Source organism: Eleginops maclovinus, chromosome 10 (genome assembly GCF_036324505.1).
Source record: "Eleginops maclovinus isolate JMC-PN-2008 ecotype Puerto Natales chromosome 10, JC_Emac_rtc_rv5, whole genome shotgun sequence".
NCBI lineage: Eukaryota > Metazoa > Chordata > Actinopteri > Perciformes > Eleginopidae > Eleginops > Eleginops maclovinus.
In genome coordinates this window covers 3,915,302-3,937,004 of record NC_086358.1, presented here as the reverse complement: position 1 = coordinate 3,937,004, position 21,703 = coordinate 3,915,302, and the positions used below count along the sequence as shown (strand labels likewise).

Genomic DNA, 21,703 nt, shown 5'->3' with positions numbered 1-21,703 from the left:
GGACGAGAGCGGCCGTCATTCACAAAAAGTCTGCCTTCTGGAGCTTTACAAACAAAGCGAGGGCTCACGGGAGTTGTAGTCCAAAACAAACCGTGTGTCAGACGACTGAAGTGGGGATGTCCCTCCTCTGCAGTGATTTGAACGCCATATGATGATGATTCATGTTCACTTTTTGATTGATTGAGGATTTACCTATTTGACATTGTTATTATACTGGCTGCTACTTCTTAGTTAGACCATAATATTACTGTAACACGAACCTGTGTGTGCAATATATCATTTTACAATTGTTATCTGCCATTGTTACACTTGTTTTATTTGATCAACACTGCTGCTACTTATCTTCCTGAATGTGGACTGTACATTTTTATAATTTTTATTCCAAGAAGAAGAAGAAGAAGGAGAAGAACCTTTATTTATCCCTAGGGGTAACTTCAGTGGGGTTTTTTGATATGATGTGTATGCCTTTTTGTATAAAATAGTATTCCCCTTTAACAGCTTTGATCATACTTTAATCAATCAATAATTGTCATCAAAGCATATAATATATATGTTTATGAAATGGGCCAATCTGAGTACTTTTAATCTGGGTACTTTAAGTATATTTGAATGCCAATACGTTTTGATTGCAGGACTTTTACTTGTAGAGTATTCCTACACTTTGACATTTCCACTTTTACCTAAGTACAAGATCTGAGTACTTCTTCCACCTCTGTCTGTGGGACGAATAAAGGAATTCTGATTAAAGCCACGACGAGCCAGAACAAAAAGACTACAAATCCCACCGGGCGATGCTCTCTCCTGATTGGCTGTACCCATCTGTCAATCACGCATTTCTACCCCTTCCACTACCGCTCCTACAGTAAATATTTGTGTTTGCTCAACCGGCTGTAATGGTGGAGGACTGAGGCAGTAGAAACGGAATACAACTTGAGTGAAGCAAGAGAGAAGGAAATAAAAGACGACGGTTTGAAAGTCTGTAGCACACGGACACGGGCTTTTTGTCGAAAAATGGATGAACTCAAACATCAAGTCATGATTAACCAGTTCGTCCTGGCGGCGGGTTGTGCGGCAGACCAAGCGAAGCAGCTTTTACAGGCGGCACATTGGCAGTTTGAGGTAAAAAAAAAAAAGGAGCAAAAAACACCTGAAAAAAGCCTTAAAAAATCCTTAGTAATAGACGGGGTAACGATAGCAACACGGACGTTAGTTTCAGCCGACCGTTAGTTCAAACTGCTAGCTAACTGCCACTTTTCCAGGCTGTGTTATTTCAACACAAAACAAAGAATTTAGTGTCCGTTTTTGGCCCACTTTTTTAAAATTTGAAGTGTGGTTTATGTATATTTGAACAGCAGGGAACACAGAGTAACACAGTAAGCGTACAGCTAGTATATCCAATTAGACTTTACTCTAGATTAAATACTATAATCCGACACATGACAGCCGTGCACACAGGCGAGGCCACCGAGCTATTACGCAATACATTGTGTAGTATATTATGTTTATGTCGCCTAGGGAAATAGTATATTGTGAAGAGCATTCAAATGTATTCAGTATTTTCTTATATTGTGTGTAATTCAGATACTCTAATGTCTTTTCTATTCGTATGAGTTTGTACATATTCGCTGCTAATGTTATTTTTTATACACCTATCTAAAGGTGACCGTCGTGTTGTATCGACCATCCTGCAAAAGAGTGCATCATTGTTTAGTCTGCAGTGAAGCGAGTATAGATGTGTCTGTCCTCGCTGCAAGCTCTTTGTATTGTTTATTTTATATTTACATCGACATGCGCATTGTCTGTACAATGCATTTTCCGTTAAACATTCCAATAACCCCATAAAATGTCCTTTATCTCATGTGTTTTGTCATTACAGACTGCTCTCAGTGCCTTTTTTCAAGAAACAAATATTCCATACGGCCATCATCAAATGGTGAGTGGTAATATACATGCTATTCATTGTTCTGTTTATGTAATTATCATACATCCTTATCTCTAGTGGTGTTTGGAGTGGGATGGGGGAGGATAACCAGCCCCTATAGGCCAACAGGGATGATGGTGTACTAACAATAACAAAGCACATGTCGGCCATGTTGTGAGCTTCCAGAAATAAACACACAGGCAGACATGCAGGCAGCAGCACTGAGAGAGAATACAGTGTGAGTGTGTGTGTGCCACAATAAAAGGGAAGGAGAAACATAGATGTAAGGAAATCACCTCTTTTTTTAATGCATTGTATCAACTGAGGGGCAAAAAGGAAGGAACCCCCCCTCAGTTTCTGGTCAGGACAGAGAAAAATGTCTCCTTCCAGGAAGAGGACAGCTGTCTCTCACAAATAGATCCCCTTGCAGTTGCATTTGCCTTGAGTTACTCGGCTGATTGGGTTATTGCTGCCCTCGACACCACCATGTATATCAGGGCAGACAAAACAGAAAGAGTCTGTACACACACACACACACACGCACACACACACACATGCACAGAGGTTGGACATTATGAAACATTAGCAGTATTTGGGCTTTTAGAGCAGCAGCACACAAGCCTTTGTTTGCAGCTGCATACATCGCAGCATCCAGCAACAGCTGCCCTAGCATGACATAGAGATGGGGGGATTTTCGGACTGCAACTGTAGATCATTTTTAAGCTCTGTCTGTGTGTGCGTTTAGCCATCAAACTGCTAAAGTGAGGGAGGAGATGGTGGATAATAGAGGATTTGATCTTTATTGCATTGTGTGAGAGTGTGTGTGCATTTATAGACTCCGAGGTGTGCAGTATCGCCAGTCAGCATAGGAACGGCTCACACTGAGCTGGATCATTATTATAGCCGCTTTATTATACCAAAGACATCCAGTCCTCTTTTATTACCTGATCAGTAAATAACAGCATCTCAGCGCTCTATTTAGCTCATGAAACGTCTCACTTTAATTTAGAGAGTAAACAATCTGCCAAGAGCTGTTCTGCTCTCTGTGCCAAATAGCGCTGAGCTTGATTGCTGCAGACACTGGATAATGAAAAGCGTTGTGTGTTCTTGTTACAGACATGTTCTTGCATAATCACAAGTTCCCTTTTTATGCCATATTCCCTGCATATTTACCATGCATGCATTTGTATTTTGCAGTGGCTGTTTGTGTGTCGGTGTGTGTCACAACAGTACTACAGTAGGGCAGCGGGTCCAACCTCCCTGCAGCTTATCAGGCCGCAGTGTTCATGGGTATACAGATCTAATCCACTTTGCTCTCCCTCCCTATCTCTAGATTTGGTTTAGAGTGCAAACAGAACACATAAGGTTACTTTTCGGTTGCACATGCTGTTGCGGCAATGTTTTGGGTTGCGACACACAAACTGAACTCATCCTTGAGATTGCTATTTTGGCTAGAGGCCTCGCCCAAGCCCAAACGGCCCCGACGGATAGCCTGCAGACGCTCAGTTCTTGGCAGCGCTGCGGGTTAGGACGTCATGTAGGTCAGCTAGTTTATGGATACGGTTATGCTAATGTTTTTGAGGCCGAGCATTATATGAAGCTGTCACTCTCCCATGTAACATCCTGGAAACAAATCACTGTTGTTTAGCAAATTGTTTAGAGAATTTGTAGGAAAGCATTCAGGTTGTTAGCCATCACGTCTGATTTTGTTTACCTGCGCTTCACTAATGCATCATTTGTGCATTGTGTTTCAGAGGTTTAAACCCTGTATCAAATATCAAATGTGAGGTGAGCTCGCTTACTCATCAGTAAAGTCTTGTATAATGCAGTGGTGGGCGGAGGATTTAAATAAAGCCCTTGTCATTATTATTTCCTTTTAGCGCTCCCAGACCCAGGGGAGTGCCTGTGCTCTGGCACACGATGTAACAGAGCTGCCGTCTCTGCACAGACATGCATTAAAGACTCAGTTTGTTGTGTAAAGTATGTCTGTTTCATTAACACATAATGGATTTCGGACAGATATTCTATTTATAATCTGTGTTTTGAATAAAAGCTATGCAAAAACGCTATTTGCACAGTGCTAGTATTACCAGGGGAGCTCATTTGATTTACAAATGACTTTTAAGTCTGTTTTTTTGCTCATTCAAAAGGGATAAAAACTGTTTATATTGTACATATTTATTAGTGTTTTGTATTTTTCAGGCTTTCTTTTTGCCCCTTCGGCAGTCCGGAATATAATATTATAAAGTATATTATATTAAATCATTATAAATGACAGTTTTCACAGCATTTTGGCGGGGCAAACTCGGGGTTATGCTGACCCATTTGCACAGACAATGCAACAAAGGTCTTCGTCAATAATATAGGTCTATATCATATTATATTTATACATTTGATATTGTTACTTTGAACAAAAGCAGATGCTTATTCTTGAATATATATCTGGTGGATTATTGTTCAATCTGAGTAAAGTACAGACTAATATTTATACTGTGTATTATGTTATATGTATATTTATGCTGATATAATATTAATGAAGCCCTCTGACTCTGGAGCCCCTGAACTTGCAAAAATGGGGTCAAAACTGTATTTATAAATATATTATAATCTATAATATTATATTCTATACTGGGAATGAGGCAGAAAAAAACCCAAACCCATATGAAGTTATTTAAGGTTATTCACGGTGGGATTTTTTTAAGGATAGATTTGCTCGGATTATGATGACAGACGACCTGCTGCCATGATTGTAAATGACTAGAGGTCTCTAGTTTACACTGGTCCCGTGCAAATAGGACTAAAGGCTTACATCTTCAGTTGGTTACATGATGGACACATCAGCTCAATCCAACCTGATCTGTGTTTTTTTTTTTTGTGCAACCTCTCCCCGTCTACTCCCAGTTTTCTCCTCTGCACACACCCTGCCTTTACAAACGCTGCAACCGCACCACATTCCTACGGGATGCAAAGCTCACACCGACCCAAAATGGACCCTTTCACAGCACAGGGCGCCGCTCTCCCCTAGAAACACAACACTCTCTTTAGTTTATATACACTCTTAAGCTCAGTCTGTTTACAGAGGCGAATCAAGGCTCTCAAATTCAATTAGCTGTTTATGTTTACTGTCAGAGGATTTTGTAATCATGCCCCGTCCTCATCATCTTGTTTTAGCACGAATCTCAAAAGCAGTAACCGCCCACAGAAACAGCGGATCAGCACGTTCACACTCTTAATGCACGAGTTGTATGTGTGGCTCCTGGCTGTTTGATGCTAATCCTACTTAGTAAATATTATGCACATTTTCTTGCACCCTTCCTTTTTTTAGTTTTCATGCATATTCTAGGAATGTGCCAAGAAAATCTGCAGATTGTTTTCTAGATTTACCTCGGTCAATGAAACGTCCGGAATGTGCTTTCCAGTTCCTCATAGTCCAAGAAAAATGTCTCTTAATGTCTTGTTTTGTAGTTCCAAAATCTGAGTATTCAGTTTTATATAATCAAACACAGAGATAAGCAGGGTACATTTTTTTTGCCACTTTTAGATGAAAATGAATCACCAAATATTCCCCAAATCTCCATTTTCAGGCATTTTGAAATGAATTGCCATATAAAGTCTGAGCTATTTCTGATACTTGTTGTGCGATCGGAAAAGTCGTTGTTTATTCAAAGCAGAATCATAATATAGAGAGAAACCATTTGTCATTTGTAGGAAAAGGCCCAAAAATGGCTACTAATAGATGCACTTGAGCAACTAATGGAAACGTTGTGTCAGCATTTGTGCCTTAATCATGACGTCTGGACCGTGTAACATCCGTCTATCTTTGAGTATATGTCTTATTGAATTTGGAAGGAAAACACTGACACAAAACATCAATATCAGCGTTTCCATGATGAATACTTGTGTGTGGGGGGTGTATACAGTCACAATAAAGTGAGTGAATCCTCATGTGAGGAGGAAGTAGCCCCGCTGGATGACTTCCACTGCTGTCTGGAAACATGTGACCCCCTCATGTGACGGGGAAACGGCCGAGCTGAGCCACAAAGCCCGCTTCACATGTGTGTAATTTCTCCAGGAGTTATGGCCGTTTGAATAAAGAGGGTCTTCATGCGGCAGCCCTGCAGTAAAGTCTGGAGTGTGGTGTGATGTTAAAGTATGTTATCTTTAGTAGGTCAGGGGGGTAGAAATTATCTCAAATATTTCATATCCTCTCATATCTGCGCTCGTACAGTTTATCCCCTTCCTGTTCTCTCTTTGATATGTCGTTATCCCTGCATGTAGAAGACAAAGAAAAGAAACCGCTGTAGTTGCTGCAAGATGTTTGTTCATTATTGTGGGGGTAAACACTTTGCATACTGCACCTTGAAACGAGGAAAGCACCATTTTATTTAAAGTTTTTGACGATTTTAGTCTTCAATTTGTTCAATAAAAGAACGTTGGAAATGACATCACTATGTTACACTAACGCCTCTATTGCCTAGCGATCCAACATAATGTACGTGATAGGCTAAGGTGCAGGACATCATCTCTTAGCTGGTTGAACAATCACAACAGAGCCGGCCAGCTAACCAATCAGAGCAGACTGGGCTCTGGTTTCAGACAGAGGGTGAAAAGAGGTGCTGCAGCACAGGCAGTATGAGAAACATAAAGAGCTTTCTGAACATTAAAGCATGCAGACATGTCGCAGTAGAGACAGAACATGATCATCTATAGAAAAGAATGCGTTTGTTTAAGTCATTACATACTTTGTTTTATAATGCCGCCTCACTTCTAGTTCTGTTTTTCTAATTAATGCTCTTTTTGCAGTCCTTGAATTCTTTTCCAGGTTTTGTGCTTGAGTCCTTTTCTGTCTTTTACCTAAATGAGCGTAATAGTATAATAGCAGTAAGTCATTTGAAGAATTCTTGCTGTTTCCTCCCCTTGGTCAACACAACCCAGCCCGGCCTATATTCTGCAAACCCACAGAATCATGAAGAAGAAAAACAGCTTATTGTTGAAAATGATCACTTTGTTAATTGTGCTGTAAACACTTGGTGTCACCACCCTCACGCACGGAGTGAATGAAACTTTCATTTTATGAAGGGCAACGTTCAGTACTAGCTAAACGTGACGTAGCAGGACTGTATTGGGCACAGCAGGGCGGTGATAAAAGGAGGCGTGAGGTTGTTTATGGCTGTTTCCTGGCAATATAAACACCCAGCAGAAGAAAAAGATCAGGGTTTTTGTGTGCATGTTTTTAAAGGAGTGTTTCTGGTAACTACAAACAGTCAGTTATGGTGTCCGGGTGTGGCCATAAAAAAGAAAGATCTGTACTATTCTCATCCCTGTAAGATCTCAGAGAGATTCGAAGAGTGCGGTGTGCCCATGCAGAAGAGCAGGGGTATAATTACCTTCATAAATCATGACAGCGTGGACGACTGTCCTCTCTCTATATGCGTTCATCATCCCCCTGCACGAGATGGAGGAAGGCTGACTAAACTATATAAAAGAAACTTTGATTGTTTTTTAAATAGCAGTGAGGAATCAATAGCTTCTACTTAATGTAAAATAGGCTAACAGCAAGGTATTAGGGTAGATGATACAACACCACAGTGCTGCTTTGTGTCTCTGCCACAAAAGAAACAAGGTGCTCTCTGTTCCTCTGCAGACATTTGCTTACAGAAGTTTATTAAGTGCAGACCCAAGTGAAATCCAGCTTCCATTTTTTGTAGTTATAAGTCTGTGTGCATTAAGGTCCCAGGAGGGTGCATGCAGCAATGTGTTTCAAATGAAATCATATCTGTTTATGTTGTTAATGGGTTTATCTGTGCCTGTATGTGCATGGTTGTGTGTCGTAGTATGTCAAAGGGAACACAAGATCATTAATTGTGTCGCTCATACAATTACGCTCTCTTTTTGTCTTGTGTTGTTAATCAGGCGCGCCACTTACCCATTCACCCTTCAAAAGTACATTTCATTCATGCTAGAATGCCCCCGGACCCCCCTGTATTCCAGGTCCACCCACCACACTCTCACACAATCCTGTGGGAAACACTGTTCCCTAGAAAGCCTAAACCCCCTCTCTGCCAGGCTGTGGTATGTTTAGTCAGATGACGGAAAGAGAGAGGCTAAATTTAAAGTAAGAATTACATTAAAGTTCCTGAAAAAACCGTGGTAAAGCTTGGGGAAGTTTAACAAATGTTTCCAAAGTCAATGAGTAACTGTAATCCCTACATTATAACCTCAATATGTTGTAAGCTAAACATATGAGCTACATGATTATGATTTTTGCCGTCATGGAGCGGCCACAGTCTGTGGTTGTCTGAAGCCGTGTGTCGTTCAGCAATGCCAGCCACATCTGAAAAGGCTCGGCCTGTGCTCAGCATGTTCCAGCGTGTTGCCCTGCATGTTTCCTGGAGCACGGCTTCCCAGAAACCCAACCACACACACACATAGGCGTGTATGCAGACACACACACAGGAAATTTGGCTGTACAGGGACTCTGGGAATGGGAATCCATGTGGGATGACTGTGCAAGGACCAGATGTGTTCATGAGTTAGATTAAGTTTCACACTGTTTCTTGGAGTCACTGAGTACACACACACACACACACACACACACACATGAACTCACACAGGGGTTAGGCTTATTTTGGAGGATTGACAAGCAGCACATGGGAATTTGTCTGTTGCATAAAGTGCGTGTTGTCATTGTGTTTCAGTGGCCTCTTTTCTTATCTGTAGCACTGCAGTGGCTCAGCTCATCTCACTGCTGCAGTTGTCCTACTATTCCTGAGCTGTCACCTTCTTCAGCCTTGTGTATCCCTTTTCTAATTCCCTGACTTACAATCATGACAGTTAACTCATTACCAGCCACCATTAGATCCCGCTTCCTCTTGGATTCCCACGTTAGATCACTAAGACTGACTGGACTTATTTCACCATCAGCCGCTTAATCCCTCTTTAACTTGCAGTTCTGTCATTAAATATTTATTTTTGCTATATATTGGACATTGTCCCCATTTTTAAATTTAACTTCTTATGTTTTTTTATTTAATATTATTCGATTTTATCTTTAAGTTGCAGTTATTTACTTTAACTACTAATGTTCTTTATTCTGTTTTATTATCTTTTTTTATTGCCCATTTTTACTCAAATTTAAAATGTTTATAGAACTATTTAATTATATTTTGCCCATTTTGTACTTTAACTTCAATTTATTATATTCACATTTTTATTCTAACTTATTTTATTCTATTTTATTTTGTCTTTTTGTTTTTCCATATTTTATTTGATCCTTTTTCTGCACATTATACTTAATTTAGTTTATTTATATAGTCATTTGGTTTTATTTGTCTCAAAACCCAGAATCCCCTCTGATTAAAAAGTAAAAATAAACGTTCCCCCAAAATCTTTGTGGTTTAGTTCACTGGTTCCAATTTAAACTGGAAGCTGAAACCCTGATATTTCTAAGTAACTCTAAAGTAGATCTACAGGGTATGCATAGCTTTAAGAAGGATTTTGGCTTGCTGTGTTTGAGTTTCATCATGAATATGTTGTTCTGCCTGACGACGACCTTTGGCCTAGAAGTTTCTGTTGCCAGACCGTTACCAGTAGACAGGCCAAACCCCTTTTTCTAGATATGAGTGGGCCACTGAACACCTATTGTTAGCGTGTTAGCCGTTGTTGTGAGCCCCACTCAGACCCAGTTCTCCGACCTTCCCTTTTCTTTTCCTTTATGATCTTCCTGCCTCTGTTTTCATTCTTCTTACTCTTGCACAGTGTGATAATACACAGCCTGGCTTATGATCCACTGAGTCCCTGGTGAGCACAAACCCAAACATATCCCTGAGTGTATATAATATTAACTCACTTCCGGGCTCAGCTGCTGGAATCTGGGTGAGGTTGCGGGACTGAGGGGTCATGGGTGAGGAAGGGGCACTTACAGCAGCACCTGTCAGCTTCCTTTATTTAGTTCAAGAAAACAACATGTATTTCTGACGTCCAGCCACTCCCATAAAACCTGACTGTCACCTCCTGCTGATGGGGACACACAAACAGAGAGGCACAGTGGCTTTTCTGGTTTAGAGAGCGTGTCTTTATTGGTTGTAATAAATAAAACCTCCATTAAACAGGCAAGGTGTAAAGGAATAGCTTTTCATGCTCAGATTTGAGAGGATGTTGGCAAAGAAATGGATCTCTGAGATAAAAGGAAGTTCATGTAGCTTTAATTGTCACCACATTAAGATAGCTTTTGTTTTGTTTATTTAAGATCTGTATTATCAGGTGGGGAAAAACAGTAAAGGCTAAGTTTAGTCCAAATGGGTCAAACCATACAAAGCAGATATTTGCTGTTGCCTGGCATTCTTTGGTTTGTTTTTTTAGGAAAGGTCTCCATTTCTAACTCGGTTATACATGAACATATTTGAGTTAATCATTTCTTTTTGCACCTGATAATCCTCCACAGCACCGTCACATGCTTGGTAATGCATCGTGGTTGCGTTGAGATCCGACTGCAGCTCTGCAGCTACAAACAGAAAGCAGTGCTAGGCTACATCTCAGAAACACTCCCTCTTTAAACATTTAACGGGCAGAATCATGTGCAGTTAATTTAACGATGGTTTATTCAGCCTGCCTTCCTCTTCTTTATTCCATCTACTCTCCCACTGGGATTCTGTTGGTTTCCCCGTTCTTGCTTCTCTCTTTTATTAACTTTAATCTGCCATGCTTTTCCAGTTACCCCTAATTTCCACCGTCCTCACAGGGCATCCGTCAGAATCAGCCCTACCATTACATTAATGAATGCACTGCAGCAGAAGCAATAACTGCAGTCACATCCACAATATGTCTTTTGTACAATCCATAAATGGGAAAGTTTATTTTCTTGCATCCTTGTTTGTGGCCATTGAGCTTTTCACTGCCAGATTACAATAAATCCGGCCTCCTATGCCAGTAGTTGAATGCCACACAGCCTCACTAGTTGCTTGTTTATTGGCTTGGACAAAGTCCTGGTAAACTGTCATCTGTTGAGGTTACATATTTGGGAAGCATGTTGTCAAAACAGTTCCCGTAACCTTACTGTAGCTAAACATGGCCGTCTGTGCTCTGTGCCAGTAACTTGATATACCGAGGAGGCGTTTCACAGGCAAGGCCAAGTTTAACCTCCATTTGTCTTGGCCAACATTCGTCCGCTTTTGCCCATAAAACATTCCTTTTTGTGGTCATTTTTTAGTTGCTAGGTCTAACGTACTGTATGCAGCGCTGTGGACACAGTCCTGCACTATCACTGTTTCCAGATTTGAATGGGATTGTTCTCACATGTCCTAACAAACCACACAAAAGGAGGGACTGTTTCCTGAAGCACACGTTTGACATTGAGGCACCAAAGACTAGTCCAGACCTGATGAAGGTGAAAGCTCAGCATCCTCCCTCATATCTCACCCTAACCACCAGTTAAAAGAGGTGCAGTCACCAGTTTGTGTCTCCTGGGCCAAGTTCAACCTCCATTTGTCTTGTTAGTCTTAGCTTGTTCAACACCTATCCTCTTTTGCCCATAAAACACTTCTTTTGGGGGGGTATTTTGGTTGTTATGTTATACAACAATATACAGTATGCAGCAGTCCATATATCTTCCGTTGCTTTTCTTATCCTTAATTGGATTTGATAGGACTCGATGTTCTTTCCAGTGTTGTACAGCTTTACCTCCTCTGAACTTTCCAATCAATCGGGGTGTATCATTTGGATTAGGAGCCTTTTTCTACTTGTGTGACCTGTGATTGTGTAACCACTACTGATAGGGATACCTTGATTAATGTAGAGCTGTAAGTCCAAGTTATCCTACACATTTGTCCCGAAAAATAAATAGTTTTGCCTCATCATCAGTTTAGACTCTACTAAGAAAAACCCTGAATTCCTCAAACCATGGGTGACTCTGGTTCACCAGATGACCAAAAAGAGATCTTAAAGTGGCCGTTAAAGCAGATGCTCCGTCTTGTTTTTGCAGTTGTACTCCATGTGTTATTCTAAGGAGTTGGCAGACTTGCTGCAGTGAAGAAACATTTCCTGACAGTCACATTCAACAGCCACCGCCAGGATGTGTTATTGTGAATAATACCCGAACTCTTAGTCACAAATGTCATAAATATCTTATCTTGAAAAGCTTGGGAAAGAGCTTAAAAAAAATCTACAACTATGTATATGTAAGACAAGTGTGATGTTGCATGTAGGAAGATGATGTTGTTGTTACAGCTATAAAGCGTTGCTGATAGGCGAGGCTCTGCATAATCCTATTGTCTCACATGTCTCAGCACAGTTTGCTGCAAGTGCTGACTTACAGTGTGAGAAGTCCGAAGAAAGAGTGGGAAGTGAGAGAAAAGATGGAGAGGGGAGACATGTTTTGGGTTCATACTAACGTTCCTAACACAGGGAATGATGTAGAACAACTCCTTAAGTTTCCATCAAAGTATTGTTTTACAAATTGTGATGAGAGAACGAATAATACAGCAATATCTGATCCACCGAGTCCGATTTCTCTCAGAGATGTTGAGCAGACGAGATATGATATGAGAAGTGTTGACCTTGTTTGGCTTTAGAAATTGGGAAATATTGATTTAATCTGACATTCTTGGTCTGTAAGGAAGTAGGGCTGCACCATTAATCACGATGTTATTGAGATCGAAAAGGTAAAATATGCATAATATTATTCTGGATAAAATGGTGCTGCAAAGAGGTGCAGGTATTTTAGAGACTCTTTCAATCACTTTCTCCAACATCCTGATTGCGATATCAGTCAAAATAATCCAAATCAGTTATTTCTTCCAGAACCTGCAGCCCTGGGAGGAAGCCTGCTTTATAGCAGATCACATTTCGTTTCTTGCATAATTGTTCTAAAAATGTGACAGCTGGACCTGGAGTGAGATGAGTGTGAGTGTGTGTCCCCGGGGTCAACATTACATGACGGGGGTCACGAGAGGTAACCGGACCCTGTGAACAGGTATGCAGGAGGATAGAAAGCTTCTCCTTTGGAGCCCGACAAACACTTTATATATCTGAGTAATGCAGTCAGTACGAGTGTGACAAACTAGAAACCACAGCTCCTCCATATTTGAGGACAAACGGAGGAGTGTTCTGCTGCCTTTGAGCCTTCGTTTTCTTCATGCTGGGCTCAGCAAACACGACCTGAAGAGAGGCTGGACCGCACCACAGATCTCCTCCGTCCCGTCAACAGGAGATCTGTACTGCTTCCTCTTAACAACAGTACCCATGGCAACCCTCTCTGTTGGCTGTGTTTTCAACACAAACTCTCTCTCTCTCTCTCACCGTCTCTCCATCTGTGTGTCTTGCAGAAATGGTTGGACCTCCCTGCAGGAACACACCTTCTGTGGTGTGTGCTGCAACATGCATGTGTGTTACACTCGTACTTTGCATTTGAATGATTATTTTTATAATTATTAGCCCCGTGTGACTCCTACCTGTCCTATCCTGTGTTTCCCTCTTGTTGCTGTTGCTGCTCTGACACCTGAATGTCCCTCCAGGCGTTTATCAAAGCAATGCATGTTTATTTATGTAGAACATTTCAACAACAACACAACTTTAAAAGCATTAAGAATTAGTGTAAGAGAAAAAAGGGTTTAGGGGGGTGCAGTCGATGTGACGCAACAATGTAAGATAACACTTTAAAACATCAAATGGCCTAAACAGTACAAACTAAAGGAGGTCAAATGGAAAAAGGCCGTCATAAAATCGAATAATAAGATTTACAGCAACAAGGGTCAAATATTAAACGTCTATTCATATTTTTTGGAGGGTTTTTCCATTTCCTTTAGTGTATTATAGGTTTGTGTGCATGTAGATGGTCTGCAAAGGCTAACATATCCCAGATAGTGACATCACATGGTTTACTAACCTTTCTATTGGCTAGCGCTGCAAAACATTGTACGTGATAGGCTAAGGGGACATCTCTAAGCCTTTGATCACAATAAAGCCGGCCAGCTCACCAATCAGAACAGACTGGGCTCTGGTTTCAGACAGAGGGTGAAAAGAGGAGCTGCAGTACAGGCAGTATGAGAAAAATAAAGAGCTTTCTGAACATTAAAGCATGGAGACATGTCAGGAGAGACACTAAATACAAATACCTGAAATAGAGCAGAATCGGGCTCCTTTAATAAAAGGCAGCTGCAAGAAGAAAGCAGCTTGTTTCTCTTATTGTTTATTGAAGGTTTAGCTTTCTCTACAAGGACAGCTTGTGTATTTCTGTTCTGCTGTGGGTGGGGGTTCTTTTCCTTTTTGATTATTTCTTCCCCTAAATATTCCTTCTAGATTGTTAGCTTCTAAAGGCGACAGACACCCCCTTGTTTGGGTTAACTGAGCCGTCTCTTCTCAAATTACAGCTCTGAAGTGTTTTGGAGACGTTTAACTGTGTCACAGTAGCCTCAATTTCGAAACACGTTTACCTCAGCAGACCTCTCGCATTGTGTTTCCTAACAGCAGAGATCCCACATGCACCCACAGAATAAACAGTGCTTTGTTTTCTGCCTTGCCCTGTCGCTGTTTATTTACGCAATATTTGCACACAGATATTTCACAGCTGATTGTTCTCGATGGAGCCGGACGAGGCTGCTTACACAGTTTTATAGTCCTTATCAAGTTTGATTTCCGTGTAATTAAGCTGCTTTCAGGATGATAATAATTAACCCCGTGACCATTACCGTGGTAAGAATATGAATTCATGTTTTTATTAAAGCAGGAAAAAGTTGGAGCAGATTTGTAAATGAAACGGTGTATCTGGTGAGCCTGATACAATACAAAATAACTGAACAGATGACGAACATCACAGCTCTTTCGTTACTGCTAACGTCATGATTACCGGCCTAAAGGCTTGCAGAAAATTGATGCAAACCTAAGTTGAATAGGATTATGCCAGACAAATGACACACACCTCCTACAAATATCAGTCTCGACATTGTATGTACATTTAAATGACATACATAAGGAAAGTGTTTGAGTATTCCTACACTGAAAGCAGGAGAAATAAAGTAAATAGTACACGGATTCAGTTCTTTGTCACCTCTGCCAATGTTAATGTTTCATGTGTTGAAAACAAACTCGGTTAACTCCCAGTCTCACCTCGATTGGGCTATATATAAGTATTTTATAGAGACTAGATATATCGTGTTAGATAAAAGATATCTGAATATTTCTTGAGTCTTGTTTTGTTTTCTTTATTATTTAAAAAAGACAGTTGACTTTTGACCAACATCCAGGTATTAAACACCCAGTGTGTTTTATTTCATTTAGATAAATTCCTTTCTTTGCAATCTTCTACTTTTTTCATTTCAAGTAACCTATTGCAAACCAAGCTGCACAAATATACCATTGAACCCCCATGTTCACATCCCATAGTGCTGGTGTGTGTGTGGCGCAACCCTCTGCAGACCCTCTGCATGAGTGTGTTTGAACATGTGCACAGGGGTAGTGATTTCCTTAAGGAAATATCACCGTCAGGTTGCAGTCCATCAGCTGTACATCAGCCAATTGGATGTGAGCCTCGGTCTGCACACAGCGTCTCAGCAGTAGTATTTCTTGTGCCATGGCCGGCTCGGTTCAGCAAGGGTTAATCCGCTGCTAGGCTGCTTAATACGCACAAAGAGAGAACACACAGTAACCTGCTTCCTCAGTATGCTGCATCCTGGCAGTGCTCTAATCTCTGTGTGTTTCTACCTCACATGCTGTTTTCTAAGTCGCACAGCTCATTGAAATGTGAGCGCAATATGGAGTCAAAATAATCACAATTAGTTATTTTATCCAAATGGTGCAGCTCTACTATCCGCTTTAATCGGGACACTAATGTCACACATATCCCATATTTGTGTCTCGTTTGTTTGGTAGAAGACTGCATTGTGTTTGTGGATTATCATTACCTACCTGCTGAAGTTGTCTGAGGATCTGTGAGTCCGATTGAGTCAGATTCAATCAGAGACAGCTGCTGTGTCTCTAGAAAGATCCTCTCATTGGTCGATACTGTCTCTGACTTTTTCCAAGGTCTCCTGCAAAGATACATACACACACAAACACACACACACATGCCTACACTCAGAGGTGTGTTGTGTTATTCACTGTGTGAGATGGAGACTCAGATATTGTGCTTGAAGTGGTTTTTTCCGATCAACCCTCCTCTTCTATAATTGAATGTTTTATCTACTGTTAATTATGCAAAAGCCCAACAATAAATGTGCATAATTAGGAGTGGGCGATATAAAAATATATCACAGAATATGTCATTTAGTGTCACCTTAACGGCTTATATGATAGTGTTTGTTCTGTGTAAATGTAATTATCAATAGCTCAAAATAATCATACCTTACTTCGTCACATTTAACTGATTTTGCAGGTGTCTGTGTATGAGTGTAGATGACATAAAATTGGATTATATTATAGGATTAGATATAGTGTATTCTCTCTTGTTAAAGCAGCTTTTAATCAAGGCATTTCGTTTGATTTTACAGCTAAATCAAATAAACCAAAACAGCAATTCATACATGTAAGCATTAGTGAGATACGCTGTAAATCTGTACTGTCCTTTAAATTCACAATATAAAATGACCAACTTAGTACTAACACAACATACATATAGGATACTACATGGTAGGAGTGTGACAGAAGCAGTAGTAGTCATAGGCGTATTTTTAAATTGAAATCGATGACTTAGTCAGACATGAAGGTCTCATCGGACAACCTGAAATGTCATGTGTCAGCATTTTCCTTCCAGGCCAGTAAGCATGGAACTTGTTATTGTACCTGAGCACCAGTAGAACGGACCCTGAACTCATCACGAGTTTTAAAGAAACCCTACCAGCGCTGCTCGCCAAGAACAGGAAGGATCACAGAGGTCACTCCAGCATTCCAGAGTGTCTCTTTACCGCAGGAAGCCGCCGGAGAGACATGAGCCAGCGCTTCCTGCGCAGTGGACACACTCACCTTTCATAACAGCGTGCCGCTCCGAGAGCCTCTAACTCGGCCCGGGTCTCACACTGTAAAAAACGCAGGACCAACCTGCAGGCCGCAGCACTTTTAGGGGGCAGAGCGGTCCGATTACACCCCCGAAGGGAGGGTCGGCGTTCCTGTCACGCTGTTGTTTTTCTGGAGTCGGCTTCTGAGCATCCTGGGTGATGGAGCCAAGGGTGGATGAGATAGCGAGGGTCCGCCGGTGACGGGAATGTTGTTGTGCAGCTTTTTCCCTTTTCAGCACGTTAACATTTTTTGGTCCAGTACTCATGTGTGACTGCAGCTGCTGTGCCTCAGAGTTGAATCATGGAGCTAATGACTCCCATTTCCAGAAAATGATGCGTTTCACAAATGTTATCTGGACTTTGTTGTGGAGGAGAAAACACTTTGAAGATGCTGAGGGAAATTTAAGAGTATAACCCCAGTTTAATGGAGTAACCACCAACACCACAAAAGACGGTTATAAAGTTGGTTTAAGCCATGCCTTTGGAACTGCATCGTCAGTACATCGCATTTAGACAAACCTTCATTAATCTCTTACACAGGGAACTGAAAATAAAGAGTAGGTCAAACTGTACAAATACACAGGTAAATAACAATAAAGACACACTTGTGATTTAAGAAAATGTATAACTTTGCAAGTGTGCAAAACAAGAGTAGGTTCATTCAGTACAAGTCCTTTTATATCATCGAGATAAGATTAGATAAAGCTTTATTGATCCCTGCAGGGTAATTCAGGTGTCTAAGCGGCAAACAGCAACAATAAGGGAGGGTGAAACACAGGGTAGGAAAAGTACCATTCAAACAAGGATGATAATCATCCAAATAACACAATGGGTTTCTCTCCCACGCACTTCAAAACATGTCACAGTAGAGGCACGAAATACAAAGACGACCTTTAAAAATAAGCAGAATCGGGCCTCTGTGAAAGGTGTTTACATATATACAGACATGGATCATTCTGATTATGGTAAATATGTATACATGATCAGTGAGTTGGTGCAAGTCCACAGTAGGTATAGTGGATACACTGCGGGTTGTGCTGACTTTTTATTGTGGAGCCTGATGGCTACAGTTACTAAGCTCTTTTCCCTTTGTTGTGGCCTGGTGATTTAGGGTTATTGTGTCATGTTGTCCCTGCCCTCTGAAGGCAATTATTTTTCGATGGCAAACCTCCTGGCTAACGCTGACTCCACCCCTGCAGTAGGGTAGAGTACAGTAGGTTGTTGTTTTCCTGGTTGCGAATGGACGGGGGACGTAGAGGAGGAAGCAGGCCATGGGGCAGTGTGTGAGAGGCTGGGAGGATGAAGATGTGCTATTTCTGTGCAGCCAAACATGTTTTTCTTATCCCCTTTTAGCCAGTAGTGTTGTTTTTTTTGTCACACTGGTGCATTGTGTGCGTTTGGGGTGCGCCGCTAAAGGAACTCTTGGCATCAGAACGATAACAGCGGTGGCACAAAGAGGGTCAGAGCAGGTTAGAGCTCAGGGGACACACTCACCAAGGTGTCTAGGACTAGCTGTTATTCTCAGTGTAAGTTTGCTAAATCACACTGAACGTCATATTATAGTTTGAACAGGAAGTGGATGTAAACGAAAGAACGAAATGTCCTCATCATGAACCTCTGGGGACGCAATGGGAATCCCCTTCAGTTAAACCAAACGGTACCTTTAGAGCGATATCCGCCTTCAAACAATGCCTGAATCTGCTTTGGTGCTGCACCCTGTGAGGCTGTTTGTTAGTGCGTGCCCATGTTTCATGCCAGAGAAGAGACAATAACATGATTTCTCCTCTGCAGCAGCTTCATCAGCCAGGTTCTTGGTGTCATTGTGTTCTTATTAAAGAGTGGAAACCTATTAAAAGAGTCGCTATCTCACAGTGAACGTCAACAATCGTACTGGAAGAAATCCACTATAGAGGCAGAAAAGATACCGACTCCTCTCGTGATTTTATTATCAATAAAACTGAATTTTATTATCATTTTTTTCTGCTGGTTATGGTCAGAGCAAAAACCAAAGTAAATACATGTACTATCAAATAAGACTGAGAAAACCAGCCCAGTATTTACATTTGAGAAGCTGGAACCAGTTTACTTTTGGTAATTATGCTTGAGAGTGTAAAAAATGTATACTATACTTATGATTTACTGATCATCTACTTGATTAAAGGACTAATATTTTCTCCCTGTTTTGAACACGCATTAATCCCTCTGCTCCCCTCTATGTTCTCAGATGTGCACCCCAGCCAACACACCAGCGACACCCCCCAACTTCCCGGACGCGTTGACCATGTTCTCCCGGCTGAAGGCGTCCGAGAGCTTCAACAGCAGCAGCGCAGGAAGTCCCGCCTCCATGGCCACCTCACCCCCGCCCCCCCAGGTCGGATGCTGGGGGGTGTCACCAAACGTACCTAATGTGCCGCAGCCTCCTCTTGGACTCTGGACTCAGGGGCCGCCTCCCCCAACGCAGCCCTGCCCCGCCTGGCCCACGGGCGTCAACCCCCACACAGGGGTGGAGCAAAAAGCTAGCGTTGCGATGGAGGCAGAGAGATGAAGGGCAGCACGGGACTGAAAAAGCTCCCCTTTTCCAATCCTGGGGAGGGAAACAGGGAGGCGGGGGGAGTAATGAGGGAGGGAGGGAGATGATAATGGGTAGAAATGGGTTTTGGTCTTTTTCCCCGGATTGAGACGGAAACTACGCAACAACCAAGAAAAACTCAACGTGGACATTTTGAAGAAGAGGAGAAAAACCAATGCAAATGTCGATAGAAAAATAGAAAAAGAGACGCACACACACATAGTAATAAGAGAGAGCTCTTCGTTAGTTTTCCTAAGTAAATACATAGATAAGAACGATATTATTGAACTAAGAAAAAGAGACATTTTTAAGAAATTGTCACGCCCAAGGATTCTCTGTGATGTTCGAGGACATTCAAGGCAGCAACAGTGATTTTCTGTTTAGGTTTTTACTTTATTTTACATCTTTTTTTCAGCCAGTGTTTGTTTTTGTTGCCACTGGTGTTTCTGTGTTTCTGTGCTGCATGAGGAGAGAGGGACTTGCAATGCAGTGTTTTGAGATTGACTCAAAAATCAACACGCACTTGAGTGTGGGTGTGTACCCATGTGAGCGGGTTTGTATACACACACACACATATACATATATATATATACATATATATATATACGCACACACACACACACACTCAAATACACACACGCATTTAGCGTTTAGAGGAAACACCTCCATACTGTCATCCCCATCGTCAAAGGTGGGGCGTTTCTTACCTCACCTGGTGGTCACCTGACTTCTTTCAGCCAATCAGGGATTCTTAAACCAAGCGTTGCCGCCGCAGGATGTTTTTAAAGGTTTTTGCTTCTTAAAGGCAGCAGCTTTATGCTCACTGATCCTTCGCTGCGATGGCTTTTTTCCTGACACAGTTTGAATCTCCACTGTATACTTTTTTCTGAAGATTTGGGTTATTATACAAGGAAAAAAAAAGTGAGAAATAATGGTTTAATATAATATCGTTTATAATGTTCTGTTTTTGTTGAAAGGGGTGAGGGAGGTGGCTTTGAATAAACGGGGTGGGACTTTCAGGTTGATTTTTTTTTTAAAGAGTGAATCAAACGCAGCTAAAAATGGCTAAAGATTTTTAAAAAAGAGTAAAAAAAAAACGTCTCCATCTTTGTTAAGCAGAACTTTGCATGATGTGTTCATAACGTGTAACATCTTTTGTAGCAAACATACATGAGGTCGAGACGTGTTTATGGGAGGGGGGTCGGAGTTAAAGAGGAGGGTGGGGTGGTGGGTCTCATTCCCAGCGCTAATAGAGATGCAACAGATGAGCGTTTCTCTACAGAGTCAAACTCAAAAGGCCAAATTGGACAAAGTGTCTCGTTAGAAATGAGAAACAAAGAGGAAAACGGATGCGGGGCAGCTTCGGGAAGCCCACCACCGAATATCTGGGGACACTACAGACTACTTTAGATATACAGTATATATATTTACCCTCAGATACTGTACTGCAGAGGGGGGGGTTTACACCATCTCTAATTTCGACCGGTCCCTGGTCCATTGATACCGCAGAGGGACGATTCAGGGAGGACCCTGATATACGGCAATATTTTAGAGAACAGGGTCTGCCCCTTTTAAGTTTCTCCTGCATTATTTTTCCATTTCATACAAGAGTAATAAGAGATATTTTGAATAGATGAGGGTCTTTTTATTTCAAAATGATGGATATAATACTGAATAAACAAGAAGCTTCCTATTGTTTATTATTTAGACTAATGTTTGAGTTCACCCTTTTCCATGCTTCATACTTTATTTGGTTAAATCAGAGAGCGTTTCTGGGTGGGCCTGTTCCTAAATGGTTTCTCATGTATGTTCCCCCCCCCCACTTGTATGACTGTATGAGACCATTCCCACAATATTTGTGGACTACCTGATAATTAACTTATCATTTTTGTGAACCTAAATAAATATTGTATGTCAACCTATGTGGCATGTGTCGGAATATTGGCTCTACTCTTGATTTAGTGTGTGTGTGTGTGTGTGTGTGTGTGTGTGTGTGTGTGTGTGTGTGTGTGTGTGTGTGTGTGTGTGTGTGTGTGTGTGTGTGTGTGTGTGTGTGTGTGTGTGTGTGTGTGTGTGTGTGTGTGTGTGTGTGTGTGTGTGTGTGTGTGTGTGTGTGTGTGTGATGACAGTGGGAAGATGGATGCGTCATAATCTCACGCTTGGCTTCCTCTCAGCCAGCCGGATTTAATACAGTCAGCCAGCCGGACTACACACTCGTGTCCTACAAAC

The 21,703-nt window shown here is 41.5% G+C and overlaps 1 protein-coding gene across 1 annotated transcript; it reads left to right on the top strand.

Annotated features, from left to right (window-relative positions):
* Nucleotides 1–859: 859 nt before the first annotated feature.
* Nucleotides 860–21,396, top strand: ubald1a (UBA-like domain containing 1a). The gene is made up of 3 exons (XM_063892799.1): nucleotides 860–1,119; nucleotides 1,877–1,933; nucleotides 19,130–21,396. Exons 1-3 carry the CDS (start codon nucleotides 1,012–1,014, stop codon nucleotides 19,448–19,450), a joined length of 486 nt encoding a protein of 161 aa, XP_063748869.1. The 5' UTR covers nucleotides 860–1,011; the 3' UTR covers nucleotides 19,451–21,396.
* The last annotated feature ends 307 nt before the right edge of the window (nucleotides 21,397–21,703 follow it).

What these genes read in the sequence shown, in the direction of transcription:
- ubald1a (XM_063892799.1), top strand. Translation starts at nt 1,012, where the DNA reads ATGGATGAACTCAAACATCAAGTCATGATTAACCAGTTCGTCCTGGCG. An exon ending in CGGCACATTGGCAGTTTGAG is followed by an intron (nt 1,120 to 1,876) that starts GTAAAAAAAAAA and finishes TTGTCATTACAG; the next exon opens with ACTGCTCTCAGTGCCTTTTT. An exon ending in CATACGGCCATCATCAAATG is followed by an intron (nt 1,934 to 19,129) that starts GTGAGTGGTAAT and finishes CTATGTTCTCAG; the next exon opens with ATGTGCACCCCAGCCAACAC.